General features: G+C 44.2%; 1 protein-coding gene across 1 annotated transcript in view; it reads left to right on the top strand.

The window, feature by feature from the left end:
• The window catches only part of ryr2a (ryanodine receptor 2a (cardiac)), a gene marked incomplete at its 5' end in the record, with an annotated part of 278,974 nt that extends 268,298 nt beyond the window's left edge, over nucleotides 1–10,676 (top strand). The window contains 6 exons of the mRNA XM_084078200.1: nucleotides 2,897–3,031; nucleotides 8,128–8,284; nucleotides 9,366–9,430; nucleotides 9,563–9,663; nucleotides 9,986–10,037; nucleotides 10,389–10,676. Coding sequence (XP_083934326.1) covers nucleotides 2,897–3,031; nucleotides 8,128–8,284; nucleotides 9,366–9,430; nucleotides 9,563–9,663; nucleotides 9,986–10,037; nucleotides 10,389–10,484 — 606 coding nt within the window. The 3' untranslated portion in view covers nucleotides 10,485–10,676. The remainder of the gene's footprint in view (nucleotides 1–2,896; nucleotides 3,032–8,127; nucleotides 8,285–9,365; nucleotides 9,431–9,562; nucleotides 9,664–9,985; nucleotides 10,038–10,388) is intronic.
• Between the last annotated feature and the right edge of the window lie 1,419 nt (nucleotides 10,677–12,095).

The following is a 12,095-nucleotide window of genomic DNA, read 5'->3' as shown; positions in this document are numbered from 1 at the left end:
TAGTTTTACATGAAAATGTCTAGGCTATAGTATAGTACTGCTCCGTACAACCTAACAGAGCCCAGCACAGCCCACCAGAGCCCATTATAGCCCATTATACTGTAGCCCACCAGAGCCCAGCAGTCCGGCACATTCCAGCACACAAAGTCCAGCCCACTGGGAGAATAGCCTAGGGTATGGGGGTAGTTAAATGACTGTAATAGGCTATACAGGGCTGGGTCCAGCTGGAATAGGCTAGACTAGAATGTTCTAGGACTTACTAGACTCTAATAGGCTCTATTAGGCTGTACTAGGCTCTTGTCAGCCCTGTAGCCCCTTTGCACTTGAGATTAACCACTGTGTCCACGGGCAATAGTTTTACATGGGTTTGTGTCCACCGGCAATAGTTTTACAGGAACAGTTCTAGGCTATAGTATAGTACTGCCCAGTACAACCTAACAGAGGCCAGCACAGCCCACCAGAGCCCATTACAGCCCACCAGAGCCCAGCACAGCCCAGCACATTCCAGTACACCCAAGTCCAGCCCAGTGGGAGAATAGCCTAGGGTATGGGGGTAGTTAGATGACTGTACTAGGCCATAAAGGGCTGGGGCCAGCTGGAATAGGCTACACTAGAATGTTCTAAGCCATACTAGACTCTAATAGGAGCTATTATGCTGTACTAGGCTCTTGTCATCCCTGTAGCCCCTTTGAACTTGATATCAACCACTGTGTACACGGGCAATAGTTTTACACAAGTTTGTGTCCACGGCCAATAGTTTTACCTGAACATGTCTAGGCTATAGTTTCCCCGAACCACACCTTGGGAACCAGCCATGGACCCCTTTGGAAACCCTCTGTACACGGTGTACACAGAGTACATTTTCCATTGAGTTAATGCTGGCTGTGTACACATGTCCACTTCCAATAGTTTTGGAAAATAGCCTGCCACCCTGTGGATTTATGCTTGAACTGCAGAAAAGGACCCTAAATACAAAAAAAGGAAACAAAAATCATCCGTGGGACTGATGGGCGAACAAGTGGTGTCCACACGCAGAGGGGGGCCAAGAGGACATTTAGAGTCCCCCCGGTGAATTTTCACGCCCCCACAGACTGTACAGTGGAACCCAGAAATTGGCCGTGTCCACAGGGCATAGGGACTATGGCTCGTGGACACAAAACGCTATAAATGTAATAATAATAATTTAAAAAATAGTAATAATGGTGATAACAGAGTAGAATAAAATAAATACAAAGTGGAAAATAATAGAGGGGGGTATTGTTAACCCTTAATTAAACGGTAGTCAAGGAATTAATGTACAAAAGTGTGTACCAGGTTCTGTAAAAGTCTTTCGACAAACCTCTAACCGTGTGTTTAATTCTTTTCAAATGGAGAAACGTTGACAAGTCCTTTTCCCATGACGCACCACTGGGAGGGTTAGGGCTCTTCCAGTGGAGCAATATACAGGGTCTGGCTATGAGGGAAGCAAAAGCAACCAAGTCGGCCTGGAATCTGTTAAATCTGCCCACTACAGGAGACACACCAAAGATGGCTTTTAGAGGACAGGGAGTCACAGAGAATGCCAGAACTGCAGTGAGTGTATCAAAAAAAGATTTCCAAAAAGCGGCAAGCTTTGGGCAGGAATAAAAAGTGTGTGTGTGGTCTGCAGGGGATTGGAGGGACCTGAGACAAGAGTCATTTGTTTCTGGAAATAATCTACTGAGTTTAGCATTAGTGTAATGGATCCTATGAACCACTTCAATTCAATAAGGCACATACGAACGCAGGCACAGGAGGAGTTAATCCTAGACAGTGCGTCCAATATTCCTCTCTCAACTCGGCCCCAAGTTCCCCCTCCCTCCCATGTACCCCTCAACCACTGTAAATTGATGAAATGTTAAACAGGGAATCTGATACGGACATTATGGTCTCTAATAAGGTTTTCTCATGTGAACTAGGGAATAGTTTAAAAAGAGTACTTTCAAGGAACAAACTAAGGTTTTTCATATCCAGTTTAGTAGTGAGATCTCCCAAGGAACTAAATAAACCATTGCTGTTAGGGTTGTCCGATATTGGCTTTTTTACCGATAACCGATATACCGATATTGTCCAACTCTTAATTACCGATACCGATATCAACCGATACCGATATATGCGGGGATTATTGTGATTAGGGTAAGCTCAAATTTCATATCACACACACCATATACAGTAAGAACTCCTGTAACTTATTTATAAAGCAAAAAAAAAAAAAAAAAAAAAAAAAAATTTTTTTTTTTTTCAAAAACCGATACCGATATTTTCCCGATATCAATTTTTATGCTAATATCGGCCGATAATATCGGGAGGCCGATAATATCGGACATCCCTAATTGCTGTATATATTACTGAAAGAGACAAGGCAATTCTCCTTCCACTTCTTGTTGGTCGAATCCAAAGCAGAGGGTAAGAACAGGTGGTTATTGCAAATGGGCATAAGGACTGAAGGGGATTTCAGCTCAAAGTGTTGTCTAAACTGATTCCAAATTTTCTTGGACCTTTTAGAATACCGGTAGTCATTGCCTCTCTCTGTCAGTTGGTGTTAACAATAGAAAACTAGAATTGAAATTATTTTTTAAACTGAAATAAAAAGGTTTTACAAAAAATATATAACTAACTGAAACTGTGTTGTGTTCTTACAAAATCACAGAGAAAATGTCCTTTGTCCATAATTCCTACATCTTATCTTCCAATATTTTAGCTGTGCCAACAAGCCCTGTTGTCAAAACCTTCACAAATAGTGAAGATAGCCTATCTACGTACATGCCGAGCTACTCTAAAAACGGAAAACTAACATTAAAATGATTAAAAACGAATCTAAAAGCAAGCCTTTCAAAAAAAATAAGAGCTAAACTAGCAAACCTGCTTTGTGTTTCAGTTGGTGTTGACAGTAGGCCTCCTGGCGGTGGTGGTGTACCTCTACACGGTAGTGGCCTTCAACTTCTTCAGGAAGTTCTACAACAAAGGCGAAGACGGAGAGTCGCCGGACATGAAGTGTGACGACATGTTGACCGTGAGTAAACATCAGCATGTAAATCTACTGTGCCACATGAGCCGCTGGATAGGTTTAGGTGAGTTTATTTGAGATTAACCCATTTAGACCGGGAAAGAATCGGTGTAATTTTAGATTTATTTGGCTATTTAAAAATAGCAGATATACAAGCTCATAGTGCGGCACTATGTGCTTGAGCTTGTAGATCTACTATTTATTTTATCGTGAAAATGTATGCAAATCTTTCAAGATATATTTTCAAAGTTTTTACCAAATGTTCATGATTTATGAGCTTGTATATCTGCTATTTCTGAATAACCAAAGTATAAATTAATGGTTAAAGTGGTTGCTTTCCCGGTCTTAATGGGTTAAAGAAAACAACTGAAATTGCATAGGTCAAATAAAATGATAACACGGAACAAAGGCTCCATAACTATGTCCTAAACATGCCCCTTTACAGAAAGAGTTATCAGAGTAGTTGTCTGTCCTTTCGACTGCACCATCAGTAAAGAATGTGGCGATGGATGCAGTGTAGTATTCAACTGCACCAAGTGACAAAAATATGCATGTTCAAAAGTTACATAACACCCACACACACACACACACACACACACACACACACACACACACACACACACACACACACACACACACACACACACACACACACACACACACACACACACACACACACACACACACACACACACACACTCACACACACACACACACACACACACACACACACACACACACAGTGTACCTACTGTAGATATAACTAACTGTAGCATGCGATGAGATAAACCTGTCTGTCTGTTTGTTTGTTTGTCTGTCTGTCTGTCTGTCTGTCTATACTATCTATCAACAATACATATACATTATGAATTAGTGACTATATGTACAGTCTATTAACGGTTTATCAACAATGAGTATCTGAATGAATACACAGTACATTCCGTCAACAGTATGTTCTGTATTAATATTTGTGCAGCCGACAGCCGTATCAACAGTTATAATTACAATTTAGGCATTAAGCAGATGCTCTTATCCAGAGCGACTGACAAGGCACTCTGGGCTAACAAGCACATATGTCAGTGTTCAGCAGTGTACATCCTAGTGTGTGCAAGAGGCCACAGCCACATGCCTGAGTGCCCGATGTCAGGGTGCCTGGCAGCTCAGCCAGTTAGTACGCATGATAATCTCTCAAGATAGATCTTCAATTCAAACCATAAGCAGAATGGCTGTTTAGTTGAATAGGAGCTCCTCTAGGGGTCAGGCCCTTGAGCATGAGTTATTTTTCTTTTTTAATCTTGTTAAATGTCGGTGTTTGAATTGGCTCAGCAGCGTGGTTCTGGGGTAAATACATTTTGAATGAATGAGTCGGTTAAATTGTTAAACTTGTTATCTTTACCGGCACAAATGCCCTCGTAAGTTTTCAAGGCATTATTTTTTGCTCGGCACTTGTCAGCACCAAAATAGATTTCACAACATAGTTTAGAGAAGACTTCCCAAAGACAAAAGATGATTTACAGTTCCCAATTATACAATCCTTCTCCTGCCAGGAAACAGTGTTGCAAGATTAACCTAGAGATTTGTCCTCGTCACTGTTTCTCTGTTCACACTTTCAGTGAGATGTGCCTCTTGCTCTGTCCTTATTACCCTTTTCACTGGCCCATAATGGATCACAAGAAACAGCATATGCCAATTATGCTTCAGTACGAGTATTCTCGTTTAACTTAATTGACAAAACCTGCTATCATATTTTAATCACGTGGAACATTCCAATGCCAGACAACAGCGTTTGTGTCTTCTTTCTCTTCATGGCTTGTATTTGTCCTCACTAACGAAGGTGCTCCAATGAATGCACCTCGTTAAGGAACTTTCCTAATTAATCATTGTCTCTCTGAGGTCTAATTACCCCGGATACTGTGACAGTCGTTAACACTTAACAGTCAGCCTGTGTGATTGGCTGGAGGAGTGTGGTGTAATTATCCGGGTGTTAATTGAGATCAAATGCGAATCTTTGTTTAACGACCAGCCAAGAATATGAACCAATTAACCCCGGTATTGTTTTTCTGTGTTGTTGGTAGCGGTATAGGAGAGTGTCCCAACTCTGAGTTTCCTTCCGGGGATCAATAAATGTTTATCAATACAGTGATTATAGTTGCCAGTATGAATGGGTTTGCTTGCTATTATATGCTCATATTTATATACGACAGAATTGATTGCCTTTCACTGTGGTGAGGCCTTAAATGGAACTGGTCACAGACCCTTTGGAATGATACAGTACTTTCTGTGTCATTACCTTTACTTACCCAGGGAAGGTTAGCTGAGAACAAATTATCCTTTTCAGGAATGCCCTGCTTCACACTCACACAAACACACACACACATTAAAACCTGGGAGATGCCCAGTACAACCATGCGTCTTATAGAGCACCGAAGTCTGACATCACTGCCGGTAGAGGGCGCTATGTCCCCCTGGGTCACAGTATTATTTTTTGTATTGGATTTCCCATAGGGGAATCTTAGATTGCGGCATATAAAAACTGTGTTCCAAAAATAAACAAATCACACAGGAGATTTTACTTCAGTGCCTCAGTCAAGGGCACTTCAGCTGTGTTGGGGGAGAGGTAAGTGGTGGCCATTCACTTCCCCACCCGGATTTATTGTGTCCGGTCCAGGGAATCAAACCGGCAACCTTTCGGTTACAAACTCACTCCTCTAACCTTTAGGCCACCGCTGCCCCATTATGTCAATCATTATGTAACCTTTTCCTTAGCTAGGCATCCAGAGGGAGGCAGTCATCATCATCAAGGTGATATATATATGAATCTATTCAGTAAGTTGGATTTGTTTTATTTTCCATAAAATGTACTGGAGAATATTTCTGCACATTGTGCGCAATTGTTGTAAATTGGGGCTCTTTGGTGACATTTCTTCCTCTTGGGAATATTGTCCTAACTCCCATCCTGACTAAATTCTGACTCCCACTGTGTGAAAACTCATCTCCTCAGACTCTACCCATCCCCTAGCACTCATTATTCCCTTGTATCACTTGTACTTGTACTTGTACTTGTAACCTATTTTGATAGATGCTAGTTATGCTATGCAAATGTTACGTATGATGGCATGTTATTTAGACAGATGCTGGGTTTGATGTCTACCTGGTATCCTAGTTGCTTTGTAGCGCTTCATTATTTACTTTGTGCTCTATTCACTTGAACGACTGACAAACAAATGGACAGCCATTGATTCATAGCTATGAGAGGTTGAGAATGGAAAGAAGTAATGTGTTGTGCGAGGAGGGAAGAGATTGGAGAGTGGCATCTGAGAGCCAACCTGAAATGGACGGACGGACGGACGGGCAGGCAGGCAGGCAGGAGACAGAGGAGATGAAAAGACAAGTGGATGATACTGTACATGTATGGTGACTTTTTCATGCAATAAAGGAACACTATATTAGGGTAATTTGTGTGTGTGTGTGCGTGCGTGCGTGCGTGCGTGCGTGCGTGCGTGCGTGCGTGCGTGCGTGCGTGCGTGCGTGCGTGCGTGCGTGCGTGTGTGTGTGTGTGTGTGTGTGTCCACCTGAGATTTCTGGATGATAGAGGGACACTGCCATCATCAACCCCACCTGCCATCTCTCCCTTCTGGCACGCATGCATACACACACACACACGCACACACACGCACAAGCACGCACATACGCGCACGTGCGCATTAATCCAATATATCCAGCCAGCCATGGCATTCCATAGACATGTCTTGTTTCCTATTAAGGAGCGGTCGGGTGGCTAAACAGACAATCCCTTCCCACTCTACAGGAAGGTGACAAGGGCTTAGCCCGGGCCAGAGACCCATGGAGGGATGAATGAAAACATGACGTTGCCGGGATGAGAGTGCTTGGGGAGCTTCTTTTTTGCGGGGGGGCCTTCCCTCTCTTGCTTGTTGTGGATAAATCTCTTACAATGACTCTCACAGTGGGATGAGAGGGTTACATTCTGATATCTGTCTCTCTTTCCCTTTCCTTCTGACTTGATCTCTCTTTTAACCTCCCTTCAGCTCGCTCGCTCGCTCTCTCTCTCTCTCTCTCTCTCTCTCTCTCTCTCTCTCCCTCCCCCTCTCCCCCCCCCTCTCTCTCACTCTTTGCCCTGCGGTGTCAAAATTTGGTTGGATTTATTTGCTTGACCATATGAGCTGCAGGGATTGATTAAATCCCCTACTGTAAACACAAACATGCACACATTGAGAGCATTACTGTAGCTTCCCAAAAACGGGGTTTTGGTGGAAAGCATTTCATCTATGAAAGCCATCCGATAACATTAGGGGCCTGTGTCTCGTCCTCTTCAGTCAGACACAGTAAATCTGACAGAGATGGTGACACGATGGCATTGTATTGTAGACTTTCCCGGTATACTGTCCTGTGGGGCATGAACCGCACTCTGGCACCGAAGTAGGCTGAAACAAACCGTCAGATTCATTATCAAATGCTGTTGCTTAAAAGAAATGTTGGGGCAGTTTCTTTTTACTTTATTTAGACAGGACAGTGTAGAGAAAGGCACAAAATACCAGTGTCCGGCTAAAATCGAACTAGAGGAACGTTGCGATTTTGCTCTCCTTTCTATCTCTATTCTTCCTCCGTTTCCTGAAAACTGCAAATGTACCAAAATATTATTTCATCCTCTTCTTTACACCTATAAACCTGTGATGTGACAATGAAGTCGATTCTGGTTCTGAAACACTGTTGAACCGAGCCTGGTTCCAGACCATAGACCCCGCCCACTCTCTGAGTGAACTGGCTTGGTCTGGTGTTGTAATGTGAACCTAGGATTTATTCGGTACAAAAATGTATTGTCCAATGAGAGTCAGAGGTGGGGGTGGGTCTAACGACAAGCCAATCAGTGAATATCTGCCAAATCAATCTCTTGCGATTGGTTTAGGGATATTTGAATGTTCAACCTGTTTCTGTGCAAGTTATCTGCTGAGATCAGGCATGGTAGAGTTTTATTGGCTAAAGAGAAAATAGAAAATGACATTACCAGTGTTACATTTTGCTTCTCTATCTCCTACAACCCCCCCCCCCCCCCCCCCCCCCCTCCCCAAAACATACACACACAGTGCTACATGTTCCACATGTACGTGGGCGTACGCGCAGGCGGTGGGATCGGGGACCAGATCGAGGACCCAGCGGGAGACGAGTATGAGATCTACCGCATCATCTTCGACATCACCTTCTTCTTCTTCGTCATCGTCATCCTCCTGGCCATCATTCAGGGTGAGGGGGGGGAGGGTGCACACAAATGCCAATGAAAATGCTGTGTGTGTTTTTTCTTTTTGTTTGTTTAGTTTTTAGTTTAGTTTTTTAATGTGGAGACTGTGTCCCCCAGATTGAGGAGATGGTTTTGAAGGTGATACACATGAATGTCGGGTAGAAAGCTCAAAATGTCCCAAACTGTTACTTTTCAGGATTCAAATTCAAAAATAGCAAAAGTAGCAGACCTACAAGCATGGATCTGCTTTTGTGTGACGCTGTAGTATGATACAAAAAAAGCACAAAAAGTTAGAAAAAAATAAGAGGTTTCTCCCCGACAGCAACGACATATAAAGACATGATACACATGTTTCCTCTCCCCAATAAGCATTTCTGTATTTACGTTGGAACGGTTAGAAGGCTGAGAGTGCCATAAGGTAGTAGATTACAGTATAAATGTAAACAACAAAGGTGCTCGGGTGGCGTAGGGGGGTTTGATTCCTCAGCTGCGCCTCTGGCTTGGCTGTGCGTTCCAACGAACACAATTGTCCGTGCTCATGGAAGCGAAGGTGGATGGGGCGGGAGATATCTGTCGCTGCACTAGCGACCCCAACAGGTCGGTCGCTGTTCAGTGGCCTTTCCAGTGGGGAGCTTATTCCTCTGCATGCATTACATCTTCCCAGTGAAACTCTATCACTATAAGGTGAAAAGAAGCGCCCTTGATGTCATGCGTATCGAGCAGAAACATGGTTGTAGGAGTTGTAGCAGTTATCGGTGAAGAGACAACAATACACACGGAATTGGGAAGTGACCTTACCTTAACCACAGAGTCCCTCAGGGCTAGTGTCTTTTGTGTTTTCTGTTATTGTGCTAGTGTCTTTTATGTTTTCTGTTATTGTAGGGAAAGCTTTTGCTGAAAATAGCTGATCGTTGTAAAGGCTTACAACGCGTCACGCTGCCACGCGTTGTAAGCTTGTCGATCTGCTATTTTCTGAGAAAGTTTTCCCACAAAACGGATGCTGGGATTTAAGTGGTTAAAAGTAAAAAATACATTAAAATGAAGAAAAACAACATTGTGTAGACCGTGACTTTGTTTGTTGACCAGGTTTGATAATTGATGCGTTTGGAGAGCTGAGAGACCAGCAGGAGCAGGTGAAAGAAGACATGGAGGTGAATACACAAACACACACGCATCCATGCGTACACACACGCACGCACACACACACACACACACACACACACACACACAAACAAATGTTCATCGGAGCAAATATGAACATGCAATGTGTTTTTCCTTTGCAGACCAAATGCTTTATCTGTGGGATAGGCAACGACTACTTTGACACCGTCCCGCATGGCTTTGAAACACACACATTACAGGAGCACAACCTTGCCAACTACCTGTGAGTACAACCGCTGTGCGTGTGTGTCTGTGGATTATTGGATGTCAGTGCAGCTGCCGTGTGAACGTGATGTCTCTGAGGATTAGTGGATGGAAAGTTGAACTCATGGTGCGTGTGTGTGTGTGTGTGTGTGTGTACAGCTGTGGATAATTGGATGCATTTTAGAGTTGAAATCATGGCGCACGTGCGTGCCTGCGTGTGTGTGTGTGTGTGTGCGTGCGTGTATAGTAAGGTAGGATGTGGAATAAAGTGCTGTATCTACTAAATGCCCAATTGATATTGTTAGTGGGATTGTGTAATATTGTGTTTATGTGTGTTACAGATTTTTTGTGATGTATCTCATCAACAAAGACGAAACAGAGCACACAGGCCAGGTATCTCATTTAATAACCATTTATGTATTGTTTCACTTTCAGTGACCATTCACAATCTGACTCACATTAAGTTAATGAACACTCTGAACATAAACAAACAAACTCTCCGCTCTCCATGTCTCTCTCTCTCCCTTCTCTCGTCACCCACACCTCTGTACTGTATTTGTCCACCCACTCTCGCCCTTTAGGCTAGAACCAAACGAATGCTTGTTTATAATGTTGCTCATCTAAGAAATGTAAACCTATCATACCATTGCTGTTAGTCACACTGTGGAAATGTTAATAAAAAACGCTCTCTTCATCTCGCTTTGTCTCTCACTTTTGCTCTCTCTCTCGCTCTCTCTTGCTCAGGAGTCGTACGTGTGGAAGATGTACCAGGAGCGTTGCTGGGAGTTCTTCCCCGCCGGTGACTGTTTCCGGAAACAGTACGAGGATCAGCTCAACTGAGCCGAACCGCCGAGCAACAGACTCTGTGTTTTCTTCTCTTTCATACTATAATCTAAACTTCCCCTCCGTGGCCCTCCTCCATTCTCTTCTCACCCCCCCCCCCCTCCCTCCTCTCAATCAAGCCCCTGAACATTAACAGTCTGGTCCAAGTCCCCTCTCCCTTATGGTTCCTTCCTTTTTGTGAGCGGTCATCGGTTCGGTCTTGTACCCATGTTCTGGTCTCAAGCATCCAAGCCTTTGGCTTTCTGCCCGACACCCCCTCCCCACCCCCCCCTGTCGCTGTTCCAGCCTACTATGAGATCACACGCATCAAGGACAGACCTTCTCAAAGTCCCATGCACACCTCCCAAGAGCCACAAGAGCTACAGTTTCCGAAATAACCTTTATCCCCTTAAGAGCTCCCAACCCTGTTGCGTTGCACAAACAAACCAAGCTCCTGCGCTATAGCCATAACCATAACCCCCCCCTCCCTCCCTCCCATAGCCTTTTTCTCCCCCCGGCTCTACATTCACCTCCCAACTGCCACTTAAAGTCCTTGCACCCCCCCCCCTCCCACCCGAGCTCTTCAACGTCCGGTCCATTTCGTTCGGAATGCTTCAAAGACTTTGTACATAACAGATAACCTAATGATTACGCGCCGTATAATGTTGACTCGAGGCACTCAAGAGGGGGTTCCAGAGTCGGTCCAGATGATGACCTAACACGTGCTTCACCTTGCTCTACGTCTTGCTTTCGAATAGATTCACACTGACGAGCAAAAAAAACAACAACAACAAAGACATTAAGTACGTATGGGACGGAGGGAGTCAAGGAAGGAAGGAGGGATGCAAGGAGAATGTAAGAGTGGAGGAAGAGGAGCAGGCGGTGATGATTGTATCCTTTGTTTGGGGTGGGGTGGGTGGGGGGGATGTTGATGGACACTCGGCGGATGGACAAGGACCGAAGACAAACACAACCGTTATGCCGATGATGAAAACTGTTGGCCAGTCACGATGATTCTAAGGAATTTCTTTAGTCTTTGACCGAAGGCTGGACTAAGAAGCCGTGCTTGCAAGTTTGTGTGTTGAGTATGTGTGTACACCGCATGTTGCATGCACGTACTGTACATGCCACTACTGTGTATTGACGGGCTCCTACAAAAGGGCAGGCTAGATGAATAGGACAGATGGACGGATAGGGAGGGGATAGCGGAGGAATCAGTGCCTTACTAAGCCAGGGTTGAGCTATGCAAGCTGGAGAAAGAGCGAGGAATGTCAGAAAGCTTCACACACACATATATATTATGTATATACAGTATATATGCTATATACAACCAACATTGAAGACCAGGGCGAATACTTCAGAATCGCGTGGCTGGGTGTGAGTGCGTGTGTGTCTGTGTGTGTGTGTGTGTGTGAGAGAGCGAGAGAGAGAGAGAGAGAGCAAGAGAAAATGTGTGCGTGCATGTGTATAAAGCCTGATTTAAACTTAGTTGCGTGCCGGTGTCGTCCACTGAAGATAGCAGATCCACAAGCTCTCAACGTGTTGTAGATATCTTCGGTGCGCGACATGATGCGCAACCAAGTATAACCCAGGCTTAAGAAAAGCAGTGGATGATAGACAGATGGGTTT

The sequence above is a fragment of the Gymnoscopelus microlampas genome (genome assembly GCF_963454915.1).
Source record: "Gymnoscopelus microlampas genome assembly, chromosome: 14".
NCBI lineage: Eukaryota > Metazoa > Chordata > Actinopteri > Myctophiformes > Myctophidae > Gymnoscopelus > Gymnoscopelus microlampas.
This window is presented reverse-complemented; position numbering and strand designations above follow the sequence as displayed.